Source organism: Branchiostoma belcheri, unplaced genomic scaffold, assembly GCF_001625305.1.
Source record: "Branchiostoma belcheri isolate BF01 breed outbred unplaced genomic scaffold, Haploidv18h27 scaffold10, whole genome shotgun sequence".
NCBI lineage: Eukaryota > Metazoa > Chordata > Leptocardii > Amphioxiformes > Branchiostomatidae > Branchiostoma > Branchiostoma belcheri.
This window is the reverse complement of record NW_017802380.1, coordinates 3,833,286-3,860,744: the sequence shown is the minus strand read 5'-3', so window position 1 is coordinate 3,860,744 and position 27,459 is coordinate 3,833,286. Positions and strand designations below refer to the sequence as shown.

Sequence of the window (27,459 nt, the reverse complement as noted above, 5' to 3'; positions counted from 1 at the left end):
CGTAGGTAGTCTCTGTCTTCTACTGGTACCTTGACTTGGGAGAACATTGCTTCTATGTCTGCCATCAAGGCCACGGGCTCTTGCCTGAATCGGGTCAACACGCCAACCAGAGTACTGGTCAGGTCTGGACCTTGTAGTAGCTCTTTGTTCAGGGATGTGCCTGCATACGGTGCGGCACAGTCGAAGACGACTCTTATCTTCTTCTTTTGTGGATGGTACACTCCATGATGGGGTATGTACCACACTTTGCCACCATTTGTATCTTCCGTTTCCATTTCTTCTGATGGCACCTTTTCCGCATATCCTCTTTCTATCACAGTTTGCACGAACTGTACATAGTCTTCCTTGAACTTCTCGTCTTTGGACATCTTCTTCTGCAGATGTTTTGCTCTTTGTAGGGCAACTGACTTGTTGTTTGGTAGAACTGGTCTGCTGTTTCTGAAGGGTAGAGGTACTTGATAGTGACCCTCTTCTTTCTTCGTCCCTTCTGACATGATGTTCATGAACCTTTGATCTTCTACAGACATCTCTTTCTTGTCTTCAATCTTCTCGTTGAAGTCGTTGTTGAAGTACTGGGTCAACTGCTGTTCGAGACTGATCCGGTTGACACTTGCCATCTTTCCATCACTGGCCCCCATGAGAGGACCATTAACGGACCATCCCAGCAATGTCTTGATTGCGTAAGGTCCCCCTCCTTGACTGTTGATAATACGCCATGGCTCCATGGCGCTCTGCACGTTGTTACCAATCAGCAAGCCAATATCTGCGTTAATTTTGGGCATCTCTACTTCCCTGAGGTACGGCCAAGCCTTTAGATCCTCTGTCGAGATAATGCGTTCCTTGGAAACTGGTATCTTCTCCTGCACGTAGGCGGTGGGGATCGGAATACAATTATTCCTTTCCATGTCCAGCACTTCCAAGTCGCCCAATACTTCGCTTTTCACCTCTTTGGTGCCATTTATGGTGCTGAGGGACAACTTAGTTTCCCTTCCTTTTGACTTCAACTGCCTTTTCAAGGCTTCTGTACAGACCACTACGTCACTTCCGTTGTCGAGGAGTGCATAGGTCTGCACAGTCTTTCCTGACTTCTTGCTGCGTACTGCTACGGGAATGATGGGTGGCACACCCTCCTTGCTCGAATGCTTTACACATCCCACTGACGCTTCCTTGTGAGGTGTGTCTCGGTGCAAAACTGTCGGGTGCTGCATTTGACAAGTTGTGCAGGTTGCCTTTTTCCAGCACTCTTTGGCTAGATGATTTGTGCCGCTCAAGCATCCGTAACACAAGCCTTTCTGTTTCACGTAGTCCAGACGCTCTTTGTACGGCTTTCCGCCCAACTTCTTACACACAGTTAAGCCGTGGCTTTCCGAGTTGCAAAACTGGCAGAATGCTCTGTTTTGGTTTGGCTCCGTCGTTACCGCCAGGCTAGAGCCCCTTGCTCGGTCCCTTTGGTAACGGGTTCCTGGATTTCGTTTGAATGACTCCTTGGCTGACTTGTCATCAAACATGTCATTCGATGATACTTGTTCTTCTTGTTTGACGAAGTCTACTAAGTCCTTGAACTTAACCCTTCCTTGCCGTTGGATGTCGTGCGACTTACGTCGCCATCTTTCCTTCAGTCGGTAAGGAAGTTTTCCGACCAAGAGCGCGATGTTGGTGTAGTGGTCCAGCTCTTGGAGATACTGATCTCCCTTTATTGCGTTCAGGCATTTTGTAAGGAAGAGACTGAACTTCCTCAAGGCAGGCTTGACATCATGCTTGATTTCCGACCATCTCTTTGCCTCTTCAGCATACGCCCGTGATACTTTAAATGGCGTACCATACCGTTCCTCTAGCAATCTCTTTGCTTCTTTAAAGCCTTCTTCGGGGTCCATCAGGACGCAACTTGTTACCAACTCCCTGGCTTCTCCCCTGGTATACTGCCCCAGATAATGAAGCCTGTCTTCTGGGTCCTGTGTTTTATCCTCTATGGCATGCTTAAATGCCTTTATAAACTGGGTATAGCTCAGGGGGTCGCCTTCAAATGAAATGATCGCCCTTGTTGGCAAGCTGCTTTTCTTGTTATGTTCCATCATTAACTTGGTAACCTCTGCTTGTTGGTTTACCAGACCTTGAAGGAATTCTTCTGGTGTCGGGGAATTCTGTCTTTCCCTGTCGCGACGACTTGTCGATGTGAAGCTAGCTGCTTCCGGGTTCAGGGATGTTTGATAGGGCTCCTTCTTCACTGTCGGGGCCGTCCTGAACTGGTCACTTCTTTCCCCCTGGTGCTCACTAGTTGGCGGCTCAAAGGGTAGGCGGATCCTTGGCTGTGGCTGACCGTATGCCTCAAAGTTGTCAATAACCTTGAGCTTGGCCTCCTCTTGTGCCATTTCGGTTCTAACCTCTAGCAGCTCCTGCTGCCTTCTGAGCTCCATCTCTTCTCTTTTTATTTGGAACTCCTTCTCTTGCAGTTTCATCTTCTGGTCCAATGCAGCCGCCTTTTCCCTCAACTCAGCCCTTCTTAATTCTGCTCTCAGCCTAGCGCTTGAGGCAACACTGGAACCTTGCGAGCATGCTTGTGACACACTGTCGGACGGTCTGATGCCCGTCTCTTCTTCTTTCTCTGAAGTCAGGTTAATCCACTCATGGACCCTGTCTCTGAACTGATCTAACTCTGCAAAGCGTGGTCCTACCCATTTCTCTGTGTCTTCCTTCAGCTGATCTGCATCTAGAGTGGTCTGGTAATCACCACTGGCCTCTTCAAGGTCACAGTAGGCCTTCTGCCACTCTTCCATACCTTTCTGTACCTCCGATAAGTCGTTCCGTTCCATTAACGATTTTAGCACGTTTGATTTGTGCGTTAGTCGGCCCAGGACTGCCGATCTGTGAGTCTTCTTTCTTCTACTTTCTTCTTCACTGACCCAGTCAGCTTTCTTAGGTACTCGTTTTTGTAAACCTTCTGTTTCCTCCTCTACATGTCTGTCTTCTCTGACTGTAGAGCGGTCCTCGTCTGACTTCTTATCAGCCATTTCCAAATGGCTTCAATTTTTTCTGCGAGAGGCCTAACTTACAACTGTTTAATTTGTACTCCTTTATTTGAGTCCTTACGGTATTCCACAGTTCTCCTGTCTGATTCAGCACAGGCCTCTAGAATTTCTTCTAGCCTAACAGGCACCTTTTGCCATGTCAATCATGTAGCTTCCAGTAAGTGTACTCGTAAACTACAAATCTTTTCCAACAGTTCCGATTAGTTTGCTGTTGAACCTGTGTGTTCAAGTGTGCTGCACAATACAATGATACTCAATGGTCTTGCACTTGACAGTTCCTCATTTTACCGTTTTTAGGTGGAATAGTCCTTCTTGAATTTGCAGACTTACGGTAGGTCTTTTAGCAGGGTGTGTGGAAGTATGACTTTCACATCTGCTTAAGCCATCTGGCCTGTCAATCATGTACGACTAAACTTCTCCCAAATGTCCGTATGGGAGCCTTTGTATGCTATGATCCTATGGGTTTTTCTCAACACAGTGTCTATGTGTTGCTGAAATGGCTCTTGTGCTCGGAAATACTGAAATCTTTACCTCCAAAACCGAAGTTGCTTCAATTAGCTGTTTTACGGTAAGGTTCCCTTGTGCAGGAGGGTTCTGCCTGCTTCTCTCGTGGGCGAGGTCATTAATCAAGTCAGCATTCCTACATGTCAAGCGATCAGCACGGCTAGCAGATAAGATTTCTCAGCTCAAGAAACCCTTTGTTCTGCACAACTTTCACTAGATCTCTCTTGATAAAGCAAACACTTTCTTGGAGTTTTCTCATGCACTCTTACGTGCCATGCAAAGTTCCAAGCCTTGTTTCTTCACGTAGATTCCAACTTCTATGGACCTCTAGTGATCTAATTGCAACTAGTCTTTACTGTAATTGCAAACAGTCCTTTACTTCTTCGATGTAACTTCCGTCGAAGACACACAGTTTTACTTGACACCTCCTGTCAAGACCACCAGTTTTACTGTAGGCGCAGCACCACTTTACTACTGTGGCTGCTGCTATTCTGCATGGGATGGACGTATGAGGAAGTGTTACCGAACTCACCTCTGTTGGTCTTCAGGGAAGAAGTCGTACAAACTGATTGGAATACGTCATAAATGTTTAATCTTCAGTAGAGTTAGTAATACAAACTGAAATCCGCCCTGTTCTACTTCCGCCGTATAAGTTCGATGTTTCTGAATTTGCTGGTAGAGTTCTTGTTGGTAATTGTATTCCTAGGGCAGTTTGCTTTCTTGATCCCAATTCGAGGAACAAAGCACAAGTTCTTGACAAGTTCTTAGCAAGTTCCTGGTGAATTCTTGGCTAGTTCTTGGCAAGTTCCTGGCGAGTTCTTGGCGAGTTCTTGGCGAGTTCTTGACGTAAAACTGGTATGGTCTCATCGTCCTTCCACAGAATATCCTCTGGTATCTCCTGGACCCTCTCTGTCCAGGCCTTTGATAATCCTCTTCTGGATTTCCTGGATCCTTGTATCCAGGCCTTTGTAATCCTCTTCTGGTCTTTCCTGGGACTTCTGTGCCCAGGCCCTTTTTGGTCCTAACTCACGAACCACACCAGACTTCTGTCTCTCTGCTTGTGCCTTATGCACTGCCTGTCGCCTTGTCTACCTAAGTCCCAGACAGACGGGCTCCCTACCCTGGAGCTCAGGGGGGCAGGGAGTTGGCGGGAAGCTATACTAACTTAATCTACTGGCGGGAAATTCAAAATTGGAAGTTGGCACTTACAAGTGTTGTCTTACAAGGTCAATTTTACATCCAACTTAGAACAATTCTAAGACAAAGTCAGCTTCAAATCAATTGAGCCAACTGATATCTAACTCTAAGTCTTGGCTACAGTCACAGTGCAGTGTCCATACAGCGGCTTTGGCAGATCCTTACATAAGACCATGGTGTCACTGTTCACGTTGTAACACTGCACCAAAGCATAGGTTTCCACCTGGCGCAGAATACCGTTTCCGTCAGTTACGAGCTGATGCACCCTGCCGCCTGATATGTAGATCTCCTCACCACAGACCGTGGCACTACAGTGCTGCCATGGAAACAGTGTGTTCGCCATGTCCCTAAAGGGCTCATATGAATCCTCTGGATCAAAGCACAGCACACACTCCAACTGTCCACCAACTATGTAGATCCTATTGTCGACCGTGCACGCTTGTATGCACGACAAAGGGTATGGCAACTGCACATCGTCATCACACGTCCAGTTGTTCTGGGCAGGGTTGTACCGCTGGACAGCATCTGTCTCATTCCGCATGAGATCATTACCTTCATAAGGGTAAGGCTCGCCGCCGAAAACATAGATCTGTCCACCGTAGGTGGCTATACCAAAGCTGCTCACTGCAAGCTTCAGCGGTGCAACCTTCTTACAGCGGTTTGTCTTCTCCTTGTACACCTCTACGTCGGGCAACCGTTCGATGGCCTCTCCGGATCGAGAGTAGTTCACTGGGCGGGAACCACCCACCACATACACCTGTCCCTGCAGAACTGCCATCCTGTGATTGAATCTGCCTTTCTTCAGACTTGCCAGCTTCGTCCAAGACTTCAGAGCTGGCCGGTACCTCCAGGCTTGGGTCAGGGACTCGTGACCCCCCGTCACAATGACATCACCATCAACAACACATGCTGCTATCCCCCTGCTGTCATGAAAGGGTGCAGGCAGTGCACTTGTATCTATACACTGAGAGTCAAGGCCAAGTGTGTAGACACTACTGTTCATATACAATCTTGGCTCCACCTCTCCGCGAACATTTGCACAAAGAACAAGTCGAGAACCACCAAGAACAAGAAAGTCCTTCTGGAGCATTTGTCGAGGTGACGTGTGCGTAGACTGGCTCTTCATCATCTGCTTGATTCCTCGAACACCCGCCAACACTTCATCTTCCTTTAGGATGTTCTTGAGATAGTCTTGGTCCATACTTGAGAAGCAGACACACTTCAGCAGTTCCTTGAGGTGTCCTTTCCGTTCTTTAAGATCGTGTCTTGCCCAAAGCATGATCGCTTCCAAGATTTGCTCCTCCTTGGCCAGAAGGCGCTCATCTGAGATGTACATCTTCAGCAGATGATAAGGGAGTTCAAGAAACTCCTCGGTTGTGCACAACTCCTTGAACCATTTCAGTGCCCAGCATTCTGCTTTCTCGGCTAAACTCGTACATGACACCCTGTCAGCCAGCGCCCACGTTCCCAAGCACGTGTCTTGGTTTATGTGGGGTTCCAGAAAATCCTCGCATTCGTCACAGACTCCGAGAAACTGCAGCATGTCCGCTGCTTGAAACAGCGCATGGACGTTGTCAGTCGTTATGGTGATTTTGGATGCGTAGGCGTAGTCTACCAACTGCTGCAGTGCCTCTGCACTCACTCCTCCTATCTCTATCTTGTCCTTCCTGCTCTCGCTGTGGCTCCCGTTGAACATGAGCTTGAAATATTCACTGTTGGCGGCCAGAACCAGACGGTGACAGGGGATCTCTTTTTGCTCGGCACTCAGAGTCACGTCCACTAGCATACCCTCCGATCTCATGTTCTGCAATTCTTTGAAAAGAGCTGACCATTCTTCTCTGGTGTGACAAACGTTAACTGATGATGGACAGGGATCCTCTTCCATAGTCCTAAAAAAGAGGAAGACAAAGAATTCAGAGATGGCAGACTTTACCCCCCCCCCCTCATGACAGTAAAAGTTTTCTGGCAGAAAACACAGAGAAACTGTACTGCCTCCTCTGTCACACATGTAACGTTATCATGAACAGAAACTGCGTTTCACTTTGCACATATATAATACTCACAAATAGACTCTAAGCCAAAACAACACATTTTAACAATATACTTTACTCTCTGGGGTCTCTTGATCGATATTGAACTTGTAACTTGTACATCAGTAACTTTCTCAGGTCCCTTCATAAAAGAACATAACCGTTACTTCTCTACCCCACACCCCAATCGAAAGCACCGCAGTATAGAAGTTATTTAGAACACTAAAACAACCGTTACTTCCAAAATAAAACAAACACTGAGAGTACACTAAACTGGGTAACTCTTCTAGCATTCGTGACATACATGTACTTACTGTCTCTTTCTGGCAAAGGCAGGTCGAAACGCAGAAGTTCAAACGAACCGATCACCAACTTCCCCACGGCAAGATTGGGCATGTTGCATGTTGACACCGGCAGCAACGTAACTGATTGGAAGAGTCTATTAAATAAAGGGGTGTTTTCTTCTAAACGCTGATCTTTGAAAATGACGAGACGAGCAAAGATGCCAAATAAGCTTTTTCCGACATAAAAGAAAGATGTAACTAAACTAATGCTGTGTTGAGAAATGTGTAGTGTAAGACGCTTGAAAGTATTTTCTTACTCTTAGAATTTAGATTGCCTTGGTCTACTGTACGGCTATGGTTCAGTCGGTCTCTGTCAGTTTCTTAGAAATTCAGCCAGTGGGCGTTAGACGTGTTGTGAGATGACCACAGGAAGTAAAACCCCACGGGGACAGCTGGCTACTCTCCAAGCAGAGGTTGGTGGGGAAAATTGTGAGTTTTTCATCAGATGCCACGTCTTCTGTCGCTACTCTCCACAGTAACGTTACAAACAAGAAAAACTGGCGCGAAACTTGCGAAGAAATGGACGAGCAAGGGTCGACTGAACCATTGTCGTATAGGGGATCAGGGTTAGGTAACTTCAAGCTAGGATCTAAAAAAGAAACTCCCAGGCGTCTTATAGTACGCAATTTGTTAAGTAGTAAAAAATGATTAATGACTATATCAGGAAAAACATATTTCATATCTGGACCTTGTCTCTCCCTCTTTTAATCCAACGTTTGTATGGAAACATCCCCTTTTCTTGAATAGACTCTTCTGGTCAGCTGTGTTGCATCTCATTCCCATGTTGGTGTCAACAACATGCCCAGGCGGCGTGCTTTGCGAAGTCGACGATCAACTCTGTTTGCACAATAATTTCTTCGACTAGTCTGTTCCAGGAAAAGAAAGTAAGTAACGTTATATATGCCACGGATGCTAGAAGATAATACCCCGTTCAGTGTAACGTTATTATCAGTATTTTTATACGTTGAATTTTGTATACTGCGGTTCCTTGCCTGGTTCCTTGGGTCGGCTTGGGGACCTCGTGTGTTTGGGGAGGGGGGATGCTTCTAGCTTTTCGAGTAGAGTAGAGTAGAGACTTCTTAGAAGTTAGAGGGCAGCCAGCTCTGGGGCAGCGTTGAGGAGCGGTAAAAGCTATATCGTTATTCTTTCATTGAGCGACCTGAGAGACTCAAGTTCAAGCTAAGGGGTTGAACCTCAATAAATTGTTTTGATCGGGCCAGGCCGTTGTTTTTGATTCGACAGACATGTTTTCGTTACATACATAAATACATGTATTGTGCAACTTGTCTTCATCAATATTTACAGATGATTTGCGAGAGCAAAAACTTTCCCAGTTCATCCAAGCTCATTGGTTCAAGTGAAGAGAGTATTTAGTACACAAATAGTTGCGTTACATTTGTAAGGGGTAAGGGGCCTGGGGGCTGTCTGTTGTTCTGGCAGAGGGTCGATCAGTGTGTGTCGTATGCAAATTATGCAGTTCACTTATGCCACATGAGACAGTTTCTGTGTGTTCCGCCAAAAACCTTTTCACTGTCATATTAAAGGGGTTGGGGGTCAAGGCTACCATCTATGAAATTGAACAAAATACATGTATATGTCTCTCTCTTTGTTAGGACTATGGAAGAGGAGACACACTGGCTCCTAGTTGAAGTGCAGAAAATGCGGTCAGAGGGTCTGTTGGTGGACGTGACTCTGTGTGCCGAGGGAAAGGAGATTCCCTGTCACCGTCTGGTTCTGGCTGCCAACAGCGAATATTTCAAAGTCATGTTCAATGGAAGCCACAGCGAGAGCAGGAAGGGCAAGATAGAGATAGGAGGGGTGAGTGCAGAGGCACTGCAGCTTTTAGTGGACTATTCCTACACAGGCACATTCACCGTCTCAACTGACAACGTCCATGCCCTGTTTCAAGCAGCGGACATGCTGCTGTTTCCACAAGTCTCTAAACAATGCGAAGAGTTTCTGCAAGAGTATGTGAGAGAAACGTGTTTGGAAACGTGGGCGTTGGCTGACAGGTTGTCGCGTACATGTTTAGCAGAGAAAGCGAAGAGCTGGGCACTGAAATCGTTAGGTGTACACAATCTGTACCTAACCAAGGAGTTTCTTCAACTTCCTTTTCATCTAGTGAAGGCCTATGTCTCAGACGAGGGCCTTTTTGCCATGGAGTTTCAAGTCTTGCATGCGATCCTTCTTTGGGTAAAGTACGATCTTAAAGAACGAGAAGAACACCTCAAAGAGCTGCTGAAGTGTGTCTGCTTCTCAAGTATAGGCCAAGACCATCTCAAGAACTTGTTGAAGGAAGAGAAAGAGTTGGCAGGTGTCCGTGGGATCAGGCATATGATGAGGAGCCAGACTGTGGATGTGGTACCTCGCCAAATCCTCCAGAAGAACATGCTGGTCATCGGTGGTGTCAGAAAAACCATGACGTCATTGAACGACCTAGTCTACCGACTGAATCTCGATTCTGAGTGCGCTGACGTGAATCCGCTGCCGAAACAATTTCAGGGTAGTCGTGGAATGGCGGTGTGCACCTTCGACAATGACGTAATCGTGACGGGTGGAGACAAGTCTATGTCGCAAGCGTGGAGGTACAAACCACATCAGAACTTGTGGGTCAAGCTGGCGAATCTGCGGACCAGACGATACGACCACAGGATGGCAGGTTTGGGGGAAGAACTATATGTAGTTGGTGGTGCCAAGAATCGACGCATCAGGGAATGGACAGACGGTCCAGAGAAGTACATGATACCTGATGTTGAGGTATACGACAAGAAGAGCAACCGTTGGAAACTAACAAAGCAACTACGAGTGGCTGTGAGCAACTTCGCCATAGCTGCCTGCCGAGGGAAGCTCTATGTGTTTGGTGGAGAGACTGATGAGGATTTTGCGACTCTTGCCGTCCAGTGGTTCGACCCAAAGAACGAAAAGTGGTCATTGGACCCGTGGTTGTTGCCAGAGGAAGAGAGTGGTCTAAGTGCGTGCACAGTTGGCTCCAAGATCTACCTGGTCGGTGGAGTATTAGAGGGCGTGTGGTGCTTCCATCCGGAAGAAGAGCGTTTTGAGGCTCTGGCCGACAAACTGGTGCCGTGGGACTGCTGTAGTGCCACAGTGTGCGGGGGAGAGATCTACATAACCGGTGGCTTGGCCCATGATGAATTCCGTAACTTGGATGGCACATGGGGTAACCCTGAAACCTTGCCCTACGTGCAGTGTTACAACGTGAACAGTGACACCATGGTCTTGTGTGAGAATCTGCCAGAGCCACTGTATGGACACTGCACTGTAACCATTGACAAGTAGTGGGGAGCCTTTTTGCACAATGTGTTACTCAGCCTGAGCATTGTTTTCAAAGTACCTCTTGTAAAATTGACCTTGTAAGACCTGGAGGTAAAATTGACCTTTGGTTGACCTTGTAAGAACTAGATGTAAAATTGACCGTGAGTTGACCTTGTAACACCTGGAGGTAACATTGACCTTGAGTTGACCGTGTAAGACCTGAAGGTAAAATTGACTTTGAGTTGACTTCGTAAAGTCCTGGAGGTAACATTGACCTTGAGTTGACCTTGTAAGACATGGAGGTAACATTGACCTTGAGTTGACCTTTGACCTTGTAAGACATGGAGGTAAAATTGACCTCGAGTTGACCCGGTAAGACGGATGGATGTTAAATTGACCCCAAGTAGACCTTGTAAGACCTGGATGTAAAATGTATGTTTGATAATCTATTTAACATGTTTGAAAAGCCCACATAATGCAAACTTATGAAACATGTAAGCTCATCTCTAAGTGTACAAAATCATATACAAAACAACATACGAAGTTATCGTGTGTGAAAACTTTTATTGCCATGAAAAAAGTTGTCAACATTATTCTGTACCGTATGTCTAAAGTTCTCGGTTCTTATTAAGTAGTCTAACATTCTCCCTAACACCATAACCAATACAAATCAGGAGGCCAAAAGACCACATCAGCTTGGTGGGTAAGTTAGCTGTGGGGATGTGCATAATATATGTAATCACAATGATATTCCAGACTTAAATGATATATAATGTTTTAAATCACAAGGCTGAGTCATGTCCTCTGGTAGATGTAGGTATAATAAGTATTGCAGAACTGTCATGTCCGTAACCGACGTTTGTATCAGTATACGCCCATTTGCATATACGTCATTGTCATTTTTTGCAGGAACAGAACTAATTTTACTATATATACTTACTGGCATTTCCTACATTTATCCATTTACATGTAGTTGCAAATGAAACATTAAGTGGCTATTAGTTTGTCGACATCAGCAAATTGTACTAATAAACAAGTATTACAAATGCAAGACTATTGAATTGCCTTTTCTAAATGTTTCTTGACTAATTATCAGCTGTTAACACTGAAGTTTACAATCACTCTTTTCATTGGTTTTCAAAGTACATATAACGTTATATTCTAGAAAACCAACAAACGCCGCACACAAGATAAGTGCTACACACAAGTAATAACAAACCTGAAAGATCAGGAAACCGTCACCGGATACATACTAGAACCCTAATCAAATTGATATTAATCGCAAACAAAAATCAAAAGTATAACATGTTTCCACTTCGAACACGTCTTATCATGTCTAAAATTATCAGCAGTTGTTTGGAATTCCAGATTTCTTTTTTCTTTTTCTCTGGGAGTACAATGAAGGGTAAGAAACGAGCGATTCAATCTACCAGCTACCATAAGATCAAGAGGCACCAGCTCAGGTCATTTTGGTTCAATTAGCTACAGTGTCTCCATGGTATGAAGTTGTTCAAGGACAGAAGAAGCGTTGGGCCTTTTACTATAGTTCCCATCGAGCATCGACAAAACCAGCTGTTTGAACCGCCGATTCACATTTCCCTTTAAGATTTTGTCCGAAAGATCCGCATGAGGGTTATCACACAGATATTCACCGAAAGGGATTGGGTCAGACACATATGCCACCACCTTTCCCTCATATCGCTTTCCGTCAACCATAGCTACAAAAATGACGCCCATTGAGAACACGTCACAGTACATTCTGTAGCTCTCCCCTGTCTCACGGGCTCTGAACACTTCAGGTGCCAAAAAGAACGGCGTACCACACGGAGATATTATGCTGTAGTGTTCTATCAGCGAGCCGTCTCCAACCCCACAAACTTTCGCCAATCCAAAATCCCCCACTTTTACAACCGGGGCGCTAGAATTCCCGGTAAGCAATATGTTGTCAGGTTTGAGATCTCTGTGTACGATGTTATTGTCATGGAGAAAGCTGACCGCACTAGCAATCTCCTTCATCAAACGGAGCTTCACATCTTTACCGGGGTTCTGTTCAAGCAGGAAATCATTTAGGTTTCCCTGTGAACAATATTCCAACACCAACCACAGGCTGTTATCTTTCACAAAATAATTGATAAACTTCACAATGTGAGGATGAGACTTATGTTCTAATTGCGTTAACGGTATAAGCTCCTTTTCGGCCGAACGTCGCTGATTTTCGTTGTCCATCTTCAGCTTCTTCAGAGCGACGATTTTGCCGGTAGTGCGATCTGTGGCTCTGTAAACCTGCCCAAATGCTCCTTCCCCCAACAGCTCACCCACTTCAAAGTTGTCGGGTTGTGTCCGTTCCATTTTTCTTACCTCTGCAAGCGTCAAAAAAGTCATCAGATTTGAAATCCTTTTTATCAGTGTTTGGGAAGGCATGGCTGACTCAACTTTGCCTACAACTCACAACGTTGTTACCAGGTACTACCACCGTTATGCATGCCCATATAATTAGAATTCTTACCTTTCGCAAATCTTTGAATCCTCTTTCCCAATCAATAGCTGTCGATCGTACCTGGAGGGTTACTATATCAATTTCCGTAACCCTGCGAGCACAAAAAGGGGGAAGTTAAGGGCCTGGAGTGAAAGATGGAAGCGCGAAAAGCCAACCTCCAACTTACTTTCTTGATTTCTGATTTAAAACATTTTCCTTTGTACGTTAACTCATACCATTTACTTCCATATTTCTGTTGTAACCACCAGTGCGTAATGATTGCATCTTGATAAGAGCTGACTGCATACACTCATGCATGGATATGATCCCACAGCCGAAAACATAGCCTCTGTCTACCATGCTTCGGGAGGGGTGCGGCAAGCTGTTCCCTCCAGCAGACCAACTCCCCTGGCATGCTATCTCTCTATTTGGCCGATTTCCACTCTTTCTATCCGCCTCCCGAAGCCTGGTAGAGGCTACCGAAACCATGTCAAGAGCAATTTATGTGACCGATGGATCCAGCTCATTAATATTACTCCTATTGTTGTCCTGGGCGCGCCACCGTGAAGGTACACAAAAGAACACGAAAACGAAACCTGTAATTGCTTGTACTTCCACTTCAAACGCCGCATTAAAATACTCCACTGTGAAAATACTCTATACATGAGTCATCTCCTCAGACTTGTAGGGCGGCGGCGTTATTTTATTCGGTGAGGCGACGCGAATTATGCCGCGGAGGGATCCGGACGATTTTGCCGTGGAGGGACTTTAATTTTGCCGAGAGACCTGGGCAGCGAAACCGTCTCTCGAGCTCCTGGGCAAAACTCGCTCGGGGTAAAATCGTCCCTCCGCGGCATAATTCGTAATTCGCGTATAACGCCGCCGCCCTACAAGTCTGCGAAGGAGGCTAGAGTCATTTCATATTCACACCCAAAATAAAATGTTGACAACCGATCAACGAAAAGAAAAAAAACTCCAACGTACCATCTACATACATTACATAGATGGATTTCGCAGAGCAACGAAAAAATCCACACAGAAACTAAAAACAGGAACAACAACGGCTTATATGGCTTTAAATAAGAACGACAAAAAGGGTCACCACGCCCCATAATACTGACCATGATAGATTTTGCAACATACATCCTCAAACATACCGAAAAGCGCACAATAGCTAGGGATATACATTTTGTACATATTACGTACAGAAACTTTCGATTATTTAAGAATCGAAAGTTTATTGTTACATTGGCTCATGGTGCCACTGGCCTCCAGTAAAGCAGAAAGGCCGGCATGACTTACTCGACTCTGCCTACGACGAAACAGACGCATTTTACACTTATGACTCACAACGTTGGTACCAGATCCTACTACGGTTATGCAGGCCAATGGCTGTGGTGCAGATATAGATGCAGACCCGACGTGGCCAGGAGCTTCAAGCTCCTTTATAGGCAGACCTTACCAGCGTCTTCAAGCTACGGTGTGTTTCGACTCTGCAACTTCCTCTGTTTCAGGTGTGGTTCGTGTGAACCTGCAATTGGTTGTTGCCTTAGCAGCTGGTAACGTCATTGCAGTCTGGTGCCCAGGGTCGCTAGGAGCGCACAAAAGATAGAAGGCCATAGAACAGCCGAATAGTGTTTGTTCTCCATGACATCGACATTCTACATCCAATCCGTTATTTAAAAAAAAAATCCGTTTTTGCCTGAGGGCACGTCACGGGGGATTTCTTTCAGCAGTGCCGGACAATACTTCACATCAGTGTAGGTGAGTCTGGATTTTGTCTTTGATGAGCTTTCTTTCACCTCCTGAGCAAAGAAAGGAAGGAGGGAGAGAGTCTGACCTCTATCCCCCTTTCAGGGCACTTGCATCAACTTCTTGATTATTTCACCAAGATTTCACGAATTACATCGACATCAAACTCAGCCACATGATTGCAATTTGGAGTCGCAAAACAGTTTTCTAGATACATTGTCAACATTAGGCGCCTGAAAACATGAGGTTTGAACGAAATACGAAATGTCACACGATTCGGGGTATTTCCCGTGTCTTTTCTAGCCGTTTCCTTCTCACTGTTATGTGACATCTCGATAAGCGGACAAATTTCGATAGTATAAGTATGTGATAATAAGATTGTAAGGTCGGGGTCAATTACATACAGCGCGTTCTCGCACACTGCAAAAGTCTACGGGGGGAATGGCTTAGGATAGTTTCTCCAAAAAAACCTTTACAAAGTAAAACTGTACACTTGACTGTACAAAAACAAATATAAGCCGTAGTTGCATCTCATAAAGGTACAACAGTTCACGTATTGTTGATCATAGTGTGAAAATTGGAGATGTAAACAAACTAAACTCCCCCTTTTCTAACATAGAATCGTCCGCCCAGAAATTTTGCATATATTCCCTGTGGTACAAGCGTGTTTGGGCATGTCTTGCGATTCCTTCCGCCACAGCCTGCGAACTTCACCGTTACATCCATCTCCCACATAATTTTATCAATACTGTTTTTAGCAAGCTGTCCGTGACAGAGATAAGCTGTAAGTATGCCAGCAACGTTAGCAGCAAAGTTTTGTCCGTATAAATGTTTCGGAAATATGATCATGATGATGTCGCTTGTAACGTTACTAGTTGGGGTGGGGGGGTGGGCATCTCAACTCTGGATTTGCACTAAAAGGTCGCACGACCATTTAGCATGGTCAGTTTAGCACTGTTACACCTGAACGAATGTTCTACGGAAAATGCAAGAACGTGAAGCGAAATTTATCATGTGATGTCAGTTCAGTTTGAGGGTGAAAAGTACGGATAGATACGAAAATCATTTCAGTTGATTTTCAGCCAGATTTGTAGTACGAAGGCTCATAGGTTACTCTCCAAGCAGAGGTTGTGGGGAAATGATCGTTAGCTTTTTATATATGGCCTTTTTGCCACCGAAAGGGATCTGCCTGGAGATAGGGACAACATAAGAGATAATATCAATCCTTTTACGTTTAGTCTCTTAAAAATGATGTTGATGCTGGTCATTTTTTGTACATGTATAACCAAGATTTTAAACCCCCTTGGTATAACCTTATTGTGCGATGATAGTGATGTTTTGTGTAAGCAGTTTTATTCATTTGTATTTCGTGTTGCAAGTTCCTACAATGTGTCGTTACAATCTTTTGAGTTTTGCGTAGACAAAAAGTGCCCTGTTTCTGTCTGCCCAGAGTACTACTAGATCTTTGTGTGCGTTGCCGTTTTTCTATGTTCTGCCAGATGGCGCAGTTCACTTTGCATAATGTCCTGTCAGAATATCATTTTGAGGGGGTGAAGTCTGCCATCACTGAATGCCTTGTCTCTCCCTCTCTTTGTTAGGAAGATGGGAAAGGACTGCTGTTCAAATTCACCAGCAGTCAGCTGTTGTCATGCAGGTTGGTTCTTCCACAGTTTGCAGAACATGAGATCGGAGGGTATGTTAGTGGACGTGACTCTGTGTGCCAAGGGAAAAGAGATCCCCTGTCACCGTCTGGTTCTAGCCGCCAACAGCGAGTACTTCAAACTAATGTTCAATGGAAGTCACAGCGAGAGCAGGAAGGACAAGATAGAGATAGGAGGGGTGAGCGCAGAGACACTGCAGCAGTTGGTAGACTATGCCTATACGTCCGAAGTCAACATCACTGAAGAAAATGTCCGGTCCCTGTTTGAAGCAGCGGACATGCTGCAGGATTTTGGGGTCAAAGGTCACTGCGCAGAGTTTCTGCAACAACGTGTTAACAAAGAGACTTGTTGTGGAATATGGGCGCTGGCAGACAGGATGTTGTCTATACGTTTAGCTGAGACAGCGAAAGGCTGCGCTCTGAAATGGTTTGAAGAAGCGTGTGCGACTGAGGAGTTTCTTCAGCTGCCGTTTCATCTACTAAAGGCATACGTCTCAGACAAGGGCCTTCTGGCCAAGAAGGAGGAACGGGTATTAGAAGTGATCATGCTTTGGGTGAGACATGATCTTAAAGAACGAGAAGGGCACCTCAAGGAGCTGCTGAAGTGTATTTGCTTCTCAAGTATAGACAAAGACTATCTCAAGGACATGCTGAAGAGAGACAAGGTGTTGGCAAGAGTTCGTGGAATCAAGCAAATGGCAAAGAGTCGGCCTACAAGTGAAAGCACTCGTGAAATTAGCCAGCAAGAAATTCTGGTTCTTGGTGGCTCTCGGCTTTACTACGGTGACATCCCAGAAATGGGGCCAAGATTGCATTTGAACAGTCGTGTCTACAGACTTGGCCTTGACTCTCAGTGTATAGACAGTGGTCTACTGCCCATGCCCTTTCGTGGGAACAGGGGGATAGCAGCATGTGTTGTTGATGGTGACGTCATTGTGACGGGGGGTCACGAGTCCCTGACCCAAGCCTGGAGGTACCGGCCAGCTCTGAAGTCTTGGACAAAGCTTGGAAGTCTCAAGGCTGGAAGATTTAATCATGGGATGGCAGTTTTGCAGGGACAGGTGTACGTGGTGGGTGGTTCGCGACCAGCAAGCTATCCAGATGTCATTGAGAGGTTGTCCGACGTAGAGGTGTACAATAAGAGGACCAACCGCTGGAAGAAGGTTGCACCACTGAAGCTAGCAGTGAGCAGTTTTGGTATAACCACCTATGGTGGAAAGATCTACATATTTGGCGGCGAGCCATATGTGTATGATGGAAACGACTTCAGGGAGAACCAGACTCAGGCGTTCCAGGGCTATGACCCGTCCCAAAACAAGTGGACTCTTCACCAGTTGCCAATGAAAATGTCCTGCATACAAGCGTGCACAGTCAACTCCAAGATCTACATCGTTGGCGGAAGTTTGAAGCATGTGCTGTGTGTTGATCTCGAGGAAGAGATTGCCAAGCCCATGGCAGAAACACTGTTCCCGTGGGAACAATGCAGCGCCTTCGTCTGTGGTGCAGAAATCTACATATCCGGTGGCAGGGTACATCAAATGATAACTACCAGAAACGGCACTGTGCGTCAGATGGAGACCTACGGCTCTGTGCAGTGTTACAACGTGAACAGTGACACCATGGTGTTATGTAAGGATCTGCCAGAGCCACTGTATGGACACCGCACTGTGACCATAGCCAAGACTTAGTCTGTACACAAGGCTCAGGCATGCCCTCTGGCAGGTGTACTTAGTACTCCAGGCTCCCATGTCCATAACTGACTGTCCTATTTGTACAGTCTTCATTCTTGAGGACTGTTTTGGGATCTCAACTGTATACTGACTTATGTCTTGTCTGGTCGCGAACCACCCACCCTTTCTATTTATGTTATGGCTATTTATGTGTGGCGTCGTGTGGTATAGTGGTAGGGCTTTCGGCCCGGGACCCGGGGGCCCTGGGTTCAAATCCACCTACTACATACCCCGATGTTGTGCCCTTGGGAAAGGCACTTAACACACATTTCCTCATACAGCCAGTCTCTGAAAGCTGTCAAAAACTTTAGAGTTTGACGTTAGGAAGGGCATCCAGTCAGTAAAAACCTTGCTTCAAAAAAAAAGACTTGCACAGGCTTGCTGTTGTGCACCTCAGCATGCTGAGGGGCAAAATGACAAGCCCAAACATGCACCTGTGCAAGCCCGTCTATACCCCCGAAATACGGGGAATCAATAGACGTAAAAAACTCGGTTAAGAAGAAGTCTTGCTCTGCCCTAAATACTGATTAAGCATTTGGTTTGCAGATGGTACTTTTGGTAACAAAACTTCTGCTCCTAACCATGGAGGGAAAATGCATTTTCATTGTATTCAGCCTCTCCGTTTCCCTTTCTATTTATGTTATAACTTTTTACCATCATAGCTATGTATACTTACCTGTATTTCCTAAATTTATCAATTTTTTTCACAAATTGTACTACCGATAATATTAGATGTGAGAATGTTACTTTTTCTAACAGAGTTTCTTGACTAATAATAAATACTGCACTTTTTAATTACCATGTTGTAGAAGTCTTACCATTTTCAAAATATATGTTGTTTTAATATTTTTTTAAGTGTGTTAATCTGTAGAATAAACTTATATAGTAAAAATGTATCAACATTCTTTTTTTTTTTCAACTCAGAATCATAAGTGGTTAACAACATTTTTCTTTTTGCCAGCAGATACTTTTGCCAAGGACTAACATCATGTTGAAAGTTCTGTAGCTTATATGCTAATGCAGTACAGTATCTTAGCAGTATATTGCTACTTGTGTATTTGCTGTAGATACATGTATTCAATTCCATATCATTACTATAGTATCAGATACAAAAGTATTGTTTTGTTTGTGTATCGGTTTGTCCAAGTAGTGATGATTGTGTGGATGGCGGGAGGTGATGTTGACAGTTGATTGACAGGAGGTTAATCCAGAAGGTGACCCAGTATGCCCAAATGTAAGTGGTCATGGGTGGTAGGTCTACATGTATGTAAACAAGTTCAGGAAATGGTGTAGCACTCATATGTTTTAATCAATTAGATTACATCGTGCGATCCCCTCCAGTTCCAGAGGTCTGTGAAATTGAAATCTTGAAAGTTGAAAGTCACCAAAATGCGTCCTGGAAGTTGGAAATCTCTGATTTCTTGTTGAATAAATTATTAGTTTTGACATCCCTTTCATATATACATGTAGAGGAAGAAGAAATCACTCCATATATCAGCTGTTAATGAAGTTTACACACACTCTTTTTATTTGTTTTTCATAGTATGTTTGAAAATTCTACAATTAGAACACACAAATACAAAATAAGTGGTACACACTGTGACATGTAAGTAATACCTGGTAACAAACCAGAAACATAGAATCGGAAAGCAATAGTCTATGTCACAATAACTTTTCTAGGTCGGTGGGCATAACTGTCTTGGCTGCAGTCTGGCACCCAGGGTCCCAATTAGTCGATATGGATCGCTGGGGCGCACTAGAGCGCAAAAGACAGAACAGCCGAATACTACTAGTACATAGTGTTCTCCATGACATTCTAGATCCAATCCGTTACATTCAAAAACACGTTTTTGCCTGTGAACACGCACGTACGTCCGTGGGTAATTTACTTCAGTGCTCAGCGAACATCATATGTAGGTGGGTTATGAGTCTTTGTTTTCTTTTTTAACCTCCATAGCAAAGGTAGGAGGGAGATTTGGGGGGGGAGGGGGATTGGGGTGAAACTAGACTCTAGTCTAGCTGTCAAATACAGTCTGTATTCAGAGAAAAACGAAAGAGCATAAAGTGACTGAATGATTGAAATCCGTTCAAGTGTGCAAATTAAAGACAGTAATATAGTAGACATAAATAGAAATTAAGAAATACGAAGACCCACAGGGACAAAACAATAGATATAACACAGTGCCAATTATATATCCACACCAGTGCCAAACATTCTACAATGGCATGATTGTGAACCCTTTTGAGTTGAGTCTGTTGAAAGCAGATGTTGGGATGAAGTTTTGTTTTTAATTAATTACGCTTTTTATCTGTTTCTTCTCTATGCTTAGAAATGGCTGACAATGACAGTCTTGATCCCGTGGACGGCCTCTACGCAGCCTGGTTCTTCGATGAGTTGCGGACTATGCGATCGGGCGGTCTGCTGGTGGACGTGACCCTGTGTGCCGAGGGAAAAGAGATCCCCTGTCACCGTTTGGTTCTCGCTGCTTGCAGTGACTACTTCCAGGCCATGTTTAGCGGAGGCCTCAGCGAGAGCAGGAAGGACAAGATAGAGATAGGAGGGGTGAGCGCAGAGGCACTGCAGATGTTAGTGGACTTCGCCTACACATCAAGGATCACACTCAACGATGACAATGTCCAGTCCCTGTTCATAACGGCCAACATGCTACAGATTGTGACTGTCGAGAACGCTTGTGAAAAGTTCCTTATTGAGAACGTGAGTCCGGACACGTGCATAGGAATCTGGGCACTAGCAGACAGGATAAACTGTGAAGAGTTGGCAGACACCGCAAGACACTGCGCTCTCAAAAATTTCGAAGAGGCCTGCAAGGCTGAGGAGTTTCTTCAACTGCCCTTTGACCTCTTCGAGAGGCTTGTCTCAGACGACTGCCTTCATGCTAAGAAAGAGGAAAGGGTCTTGGAGGTGGTCATGCTTTGGGTGAGGCACGATCTTGAAGAACGGCAAAAACACCTCAAGGAGCTGCTTGAGTGCATTTCCTTCTCAAGTATGGACCGAGACTATCTCAAGAATGTCCTGAAGAAAGACAAAGTGTTGGCAAAGGTTCCCGGTATCAAGGAACTCACTAAGGATAAGTCTCTGCATATAAGCCCTCGCATAATTACGCAAAACGACATCCTTGTTCTCGGCGGTGTGAAAAATCACTCCATGAATGGGAATGTCAGTTTTAACGAGAGCGTCTGCAGACTCGAGCTCGATTCCCACTGTGTTGAGAGTAATCCACTGCCACAAGAACTTCAGGGCAACTTTGGCTTTGCAGCCTGTGTTTTTAACGAGGATATCATCGTGACCGGTGGTAGCCAGTCCGCCCGTCAAGCATGGCGGCACAAGCCGTCCCAGAAGACATGGAATCGCCTGGGATCCTTGAAGAAAGGGAGGTTCTGGCACGGGATGGCAGTTGTGGAGGGAAGGGTGTACATCGTTGGTGGTCACAGCCGTGGGGACAATGTCGAGAACCGCATGCTGCGTGATGTGGAGGTGTACAACGAGAGGACCAACCGCTGGAACAAGGCCGCACCACTGCTACAAGCAGTCAGCAACTTCGGCCTGACCGCCTGCCAAGGGAGGCTGTACGTGTTCGGCGGAGTGGTTGATCCTGTCACCCGCAACGAAACGGATGCTGTTCAGTGCTACGACCCTTTACAGAAGAAGTGGATGTTCAAGATGCGAATGCCAACCGCGATGGGGAACATCAAGGCGTGCACGGTCGACATTGACATCTTCTTGGTCGGCGGGGGGTTTAAGTGTGCCATGCTCTTCCATGACGGGGGAGAGGATGACACGTATTACGAGGACTTGGCAGACACGCTGGTCCCGTGGGACCACTGTAGCGCCACTGTGTGCGGCTTTGAAATCTACATCACTGGCGGGCAGACCAAACCGGAACTCTTCACCGTGAGACTGTCTGAACGTGCGGGTAACTTGAAATTTTTGCGTTTTGGGAACCACGCCACAGTGCAGTGTTACGACACCATCTTTGACACGATGGTCAAGGTTCAGGATATGCCATTTGCACTTGATGGACACTGCACTGTAACAGTACCCAAAGACTAACAGTAGCAATGCGTGTAATCATGTGTCTGAAGCTGTTTGCACAAGGTTCATTACGATGCACTGGTTCACGACGCATGTGCAGTTTTAGGGGTTGTGGGTGATATTTCAAAGTTGAGAACCCCTGAGGCATAAACCTAGACATGTAAAGTTTGTATCATGGTTCTAGCATGATCTAAACAAGGACCATTGATGTTATTATGTAAATTCATATAAGAAGAGGCTTTTGTCATCTACTCACTAAGTGCTGAATTTCATTTTAGTTAGTCTTAGCTTCAGCTTTGTAATGTGATGTACATTCTTCTTTTGTAGAATTTACTAGAAATGGACAAATATTGCATATGGTGTCTCAGGGGTAGAGTGTTGTAAGATTGGATGGTAGAAATTCACAAATCTGCTTGTCTCACATAACCAATAAACCGCCTTTAGGGCGTAATATATTTCTATATCTTTCTGGTATTATTTTCGCAACGAACAAATGATAATTCGGCCGATTTTGTGCAGATACATTCTCCTAAAAATGTCCAGTTTGTGCAACTGATTTCCGTGGTATTATTACGAACCAAATGTCAGTGGGAAATTGGTATTTCCCCCTTCCGCAATCGTCCGAGAAAAACAGGATGTTATTGTGTTGATGAAGACACCCAAGAATGCTGCTGGCAATGTGTAATCTCCGCCCGTTGCCTACAGCATCCCGACTCATCTCCCCGTTTGTATTTAATATTGAAGACATACGGACGCATAAAAGACAGGGCATTACCTGATCATGATCTCATTCAGACGAAGCTGAGGCTGTCTTCAGTGCGTACACTAAGCGAGAACCATCGATCCTTTACCTGTGATTTTTCGAAATCGTGGAGCCACTGGACTTTCGTCATATCGTCCCACGAAGAACAACGGGGTATTAAAATAGCAACAGCTAACGACACGGCAGAGGCGGTGCGTTCCAATCAGCAAGGCTGTCCAAAAGGTGGTCTCTTCCACTAGGCTACTTCCTGTCTGCATATACTGCATTGCATACGGTGAGACATCTTGCTCACAAACATTTCTGAGACCTTGTTGAAGCCAGTGCCTTGTATGCCGAAAAGGTAGTGCTATAACGGTTGGCCATATTTAGACATTCAAATATTTCAAAGTAAGGCAAAAGATGTTCCCCACACCGTCACCAACGATTCCAGGAGCAGTCCTGTTTCTTCTGTACCTGTCAGTAGCGAGCACTGTACAGGCAAACGTATTCGCGAGAAGGAACGTGTCTCGTATTTACGAGTTCGCCTGCGACCATTGCCAGCTTTTCGAGCTGCCTGCTGACATCCCCTACAAAGAGAGCATCAGGTCTCTGTCTCTCGAATGGAACAGTATCACGAACATATCAAACCTGCCCTACTTAGCAAAGGTAGAGAGCGTCTACATGAGCCATAATCTCATCACAACCGTCCACTGGGATTGGTTTAGCAACAACGTTCCATCATTGGTCCACCTCGATCTCTCGTCCAATCAGATTGCTCAAGTGTCGGGAAGGATCGACGCTCACGTGACCCCAAACGTCACCACCATCAACCTCAGCAACAACAGCATCTCCTCGTTCCCAGAGCAGTCCTTCACGTTCTCGGCCGCAAAGTACGCAGTAGTGGACGTGTCTAAGAACCCGTTTCGTTGTGACAGTCAGTTGTGCTGGCTGTGGAACGAAGTGAGGTGTGTGCAACGTTGTGTGTGGGCGCAGTGCATGCATTTCGGAGTGGCGCACTTTAAGAAGTGTTGCCCAAGTTGCCCCAACAGCTTCCTCTATTTCGGATTGATGCTGGGCAGTGAAAATGAAATATGCGCGAGTCCTGAGCACGTGGAGGGTCAAGTTTTCCGTCGGGCATTGGAGGATGTGTGTGGCACAGGCAACGGCACAGAGACAGAGCAGAGTCAGAGTGCAACAAGTCAACCAGACACGAATGCAACAGCGACCGTTGAACAACTGACAACATCGTACACTTCAACCCAAATAGCGTCTTTAGTAGCTACCACTAGTGCGCCCTTCACTTCATCTTTCGTCAGGGCTCAAGTAACTACGTCGGTAAGTCAAACTACGTTTCCCACAGCGTCCACCGCAAACGCTAAATCGAAAGTGGACACAAAAACTGTCGTTGCTACTGCTTTTGGAACCATAATCTTGATACTAGTTATAGTGCTCCTGTCAGCTTTGCTGGTGAGACAGCGGAGAACGAAACGCCGGCGCGCTAGGATGGCACTTCAGAGGGCACTGCAAGCTAACAACCACCCGCTAGTTGAGAACCAAATGTACGGTACCGCCACCGATGCACAACAGGCATTGCAAGCGGGAAACCAGCTCATTCAAAACCAGAGGTACTTCACACATCTCAACCTGGGAGACCCCCAAGAAGCGATGGTAAACCAAGACGGACCCACAGCGATCGAGTCGTACGCTGGAGCACGTTTGTCACAAGTTGAAGCCAGGGCAAGCCCGGATTGTGCTTCCCAGTGTCCGAGACGCGGAGAACACATCTACACGTCTATCAAAGACGACGCAAACTCTGTACGGCAGATAGTGGAGGCAAACTGCGACCACGACTACGTCAACGTGGAAGGAAGGTATGAGAGGATTCCGAATGAACTTGGCTGTACTGGTATTGAACCGTATGCGGAAGTAGGTTTATCAGACATTGCTGAGGATACTGTGACAGTGCAGGAAGAAAATGACCCTGATATCCAGAACATCTTCGAGTAAATAACAAAGAAAGGGTTGACAACAACAGCTGGTTGTGTCGGCATTACCTCTTTCCCATGAGGAAATGAGGGTTGCGACTGTAGAATTTATTCTCGATACATATCATTAGAACGCTACTTTTAGATTACACAATTTTGTATTAGAATCTAAAAGCTTTTGATGTATTTCTAGTCAGTAATAGCACCAATGAATGATTGTAAACGTAGACGTCCAGTAAGGTAATATACTAGAAGTGTAAATGACAGATATATAATATGGAGGGCCTTAATTTGTTGATCTATACAACTGCAATCACTGAATAATTTGTTTTATTTGATTGTTGTTTATTTGAACCGCTGCCTTTTATGTAATTCTTCAATTGATACTGTCTTGTTTTGCTGTCGTTACTTTAATCATGTGTGAGGATATCAATATGTAACTACTTATCGCAATCCTGAGAAAATATACTAGTATGTCAGTAAAATAAACAAGAATATACTTCTATATATTCTATAAATCGTCCTCGTGTCTATATCTCTTTAGTATCAGAGGTTCGTCCATATTCACGATGAGGTGATAGTAAAAGTTCATGGCCCTCTCGTAACTCTTCACGGATATCCTCTCGTTCACGCCGTGGAATCTGGGTAGGTCTGATGACGTCATGACACACGGGTTGAACCGGTAGATGGCGCTGCTGAGGTTCCAGTAGTATAGTGTGTCCGTGTTGCCTACCATGGTTGTGGGGGCCACCAGGGCGTCCGGGAAGATCTGTGTACAACATGTCTATAAGATTAATATTATGTCACATTTTCTGACACATGTCACAATTTCTGACACATTTCACATTGAAATGTTTGTTTTGTAGCGTGGGTATGACATAAATAAAATACAACACGGTGTACTCCGCATGACCCTCAGTCCCAGCCTTCCCGCGGATGACACTGCATGTGTAGTATTCTATCGTCCTACCTGTTGAATAGTCTCCTGTAGCAGCATATATGTTGGAGAATCTTTCCCGTAAGGTGACGTCGGAGAGGGCTGCCGACTGTTTATGACGCTGAACTTGACTCTGGGATCATTGACGACCTTGAGGTCAAACTCCATGACTTCTTCCACACTTGACGTTGGGTGTATCCGGTGGTCTATCACGGCCGTGGCCCTGGGCGAGATGACGTTATCCTTGACCCCAGCGTTGAAGCGTGTCAGGGCGGTCGTCGTCCGGGCCAAGGCGTTGGTCTGCGGCTTTCTCGAGTACACCCAGGCGACCAATGGGGAGAAGAGCCAGAGGTTAGAGGTCAACATCCGGTAGGGCAGGGTCATCTCCGTGGCAACGTACTCCAACATCCGGGTCTCCGGACCCGTCCCAAACATGTTAGGGTGCGGGCTGTCCTCAAGCTTACTGATAGCTTTGGAGAGAATTCCTAAAGTAATAAAGAAATTGGGCATGGAAGATTAAGTGGTCAGTAACAGGATCCAAGAAATGACTTGGATATCTAGGAGAGCAGGTAAAGACGATTTGATGATAATAAAGAAGAACTGACTGGCTAAAACAGCACACTCCTACTTACCGATAGCCGACTCAGATCTAGGTATAGAGGCGTGGCCTCCTTCTTCATCCACCTCTAAACGCAGCTGCAACCCGCCTTTCTCAGCTACACTGATGAGGGCAACTTGTTTACTTACACCTGAAGGATGGGAGGAAGAACGTATGAACAATTTAGCGGTAATATATCCACCAGATGGATTTACGGTATTGTACCTGTCCTTAGTACTGAATGATGTACACACTGGCGTTGTTTCTGAATGGTGTGTACGCTGGCACTGTTGTGTCTGTCCTTGGTACTGAATTGTGCCTCTATCATCAACTCATTGGCCATCATAACTTTTCCCTTTGTGTTTAAAACAAGAAGTTAGACCCTCCAACCGTACGAAGAAGTAAATATTTGAGCCTTTTCCGTAGCCATTTCTCAGGCTATTAAACCCGCATCTAGCATCGGCACCGGCATCGCCCCTCAGGAAGACATCTGAAGCCGAGTTCCCGATTAGAACATTTCTTCAGGCTGCCACACTATTCAGGCCTCAAACTACAAAATTCCAATGACTGTCAGAATATGACATGTAGAGACTCACCCGGCAGAAGACCGTCTCCTACAGGAGTTCCTTCATCGAGAATAAACGCCATTTTCTCTCCCTGTTGAGTCAACACGTCAGCAATGACCTTCGCACCAAAATGGCCGCCCGTCTCCTCGTCATGTCCAAAGGCGAGGTACAAAGTACGTTTAGGTTGACGTCCTCTCGATAGAAGAAACTCCACGGCTTCCAGACACCCCATCAGAGTGTGTTTTATATCTATGGTTCCTCTTCCGTAGATATAACCATCTTTGAGTTGTCCTGAAAACGGCGGCGCCTCCCAGTTTGCTTCCTCTGTGGCTGGCACCACGTCCAGGTGAGACGCCAGCATGTAGGGTTGTAGCGAGGCGTCCGAACCAGCCACTCGGTACAACAGACTGTAGTTCCCGACGACCTGCCTCCGGACCAGCGGCGAGCCGTGAATCGTCGGGAAACTCTCACGGATGAACTGGATGAACCTGAACAGTCAATCAGTCAATCAATCAATCGAAAGATCGATCAATAAATCAACCAAAGCCTCTATTTGGTCGCTATATCTTGGTCAGCCATATATGG

The 27,459-nt window shown here is 45.6% G+C and overlaps 6 protein-coding genes across 8 annotated transcripts in view; 3 read left to right on the top strand and 3 right to left on the bottom strand.

Moving 5' to 3' along the window:
- LOC109470515 (kelch-like protein 24) overlaps positions 1-7,179 on the bottom strand; it is an 11,277-nt gene extending 4,098 nt beyond the window's left edge. Inside the window, exons 1-2 of one of the 2 annotated variants that reach the window (XM_019769480.1) lie at positions 7,072-7,179; positions 4,742-6,616 (exon numbers count right to left, since the gene is read on the bottom strand). In XM_019769480.1, coding sequence (XP_019625039.1) covers positions 4,834-6,612 — 1,779 coding nt within the window. In that variant the 5' untranslated portion in view covers positions 6,613-6,616; positions 7,072-7,179 and the 3' untranslated portion in view covers positions 4,742-4,833. The remainder of the gene's footprint in view (positions 1-4,741; positions 6,617-7,071) is intronic. The other variant, XM_019769486.1, reaches the window with a different exon arrangement.
- Positions 7,180-7,432: 253 nt separating this feature from the next.
- Positions 7,433-11,401, top strand: LOC109470600 (kelch-like protein 24). Its single transcript, XM_019769588.1, has 3 exons — positions 7,433-7,514; positions 7,849-7,985; positions 8,715-11,401. Exon 3 carries the CDS (start codon positions 8,719-8,721, stop codon positions 10,396-10,398), a length of 1,680 nt encoding a protein of 559 aa, XP_019625147.1. The 5' UTR covers positions 7,433-7,514; positions 7,849-7,985; positions 8,715-8,718; the 3' UTR covers positions 10,399-11,401.
- Positions 11,402-11,720: 319 nt separating this feature from the next.
- On the bottom strand, positions 11,721-12,964 carry LOC109470994 (serine/threonine-protein kinase pdik1l-B-like). The gene is made up of 2 exons (XM_019770125.1): positions 12,881-12,964; positions 11,721-12,734 (listed from the first exon to the last, which is right to left on the bottom strand). Exon 2 carries the CDS (start codon positions 12,721-12,723, stop codon positions 11,857-11,859), a length of 867 nt encoding a protein of 288 aa, XP_019625684.1. The 5' UTR covers positions 12,724-12,734; positions 12,881-12,964; the 3' UTR covers positions 11,721-11,856.
- Positions 12,965-15,270: 2,306 nt separating this feature from the next.
- LOC109470550 (kelch-like protein 24) lies at positions 15,271-18,088 on the top strand. The gene is made up of 2 exons (XM_019769518.1): positions 15,271-15,386; positions 16,201-18,088. The coding sequence occupies exon 2, from the start codon at positions 16,205-16,207 to the stop codon at positions 17,948-17,950; it is 1,746 nt and encodes a 581-aa protein (XP_019625077.1). The 5' UTR covers positions 15,271-15,386; positions 16,201-16,204; the 3' UTR covers positions 17,951-18,088.
- A 1,745-nt stretch (positions 18,089-19,833) lies between these two features.
- Positions 19,834-22,319, top strand: LOC109470561 (kelch-like protein 24). 2 transcript variants are annotated; one of them, XM_019769528.1, is made up of 2 exons: positions 19,834-19,909; positions 20,323-22,319. In XM_019769528.1, exon 2 carries the CDS (start codon positions 20,325-20,327, stop codon positions 22,062-22,064), a length of 1,740 nt encoding a protein of 579 aa, XP_019625087.1. In that variant the 5' UTR covers positions 19,834-19,909; positions 20,323-20,324; the 3' UTR covers positions 22,065-22,319. The 2 variants fall into 2 exon arrangements, with proteins under 2 accessions (XP_019625087.1, XP_019625094.1); XM_019769535.1 differs by having other exon boundaries at positions 19,849-19,905.
- Positions 22,320-24,972: 2,653 nt separating this feature from the next.
- LOC109471478 (N-fatty-acyl-amino acid synthase/hydrolase PM20D1-like) overlaps positions 24,973-27,459 on the bottom strand; it is a 3,116-nt gene continuing 629 nt past the window's right edge. Inside the window, exons 2-5 of the mRNA XM_019770813.1 lie at positions 26,905-27,362; positions 26,343-26,459; positions 25,744-26,195; positions 24,973-25,542 (exon numbers count right to left, since the gene is read on the bottom strand). Coding sequence (XP_019626372.1) covers positions 25,285-25,542; positions 25,744-26,195; positions 26,343-26,459; positions 26,905-27,362 — 1,285 coding nt within the window. The 3' untranslated portion in view covers positions 24,973-25,284. The remainder of the gene's footprint in view (positions 25,543-25,743; positions 26,196-26,342; positions 26,460-26,904; positions 27,363-27,459) is intronic.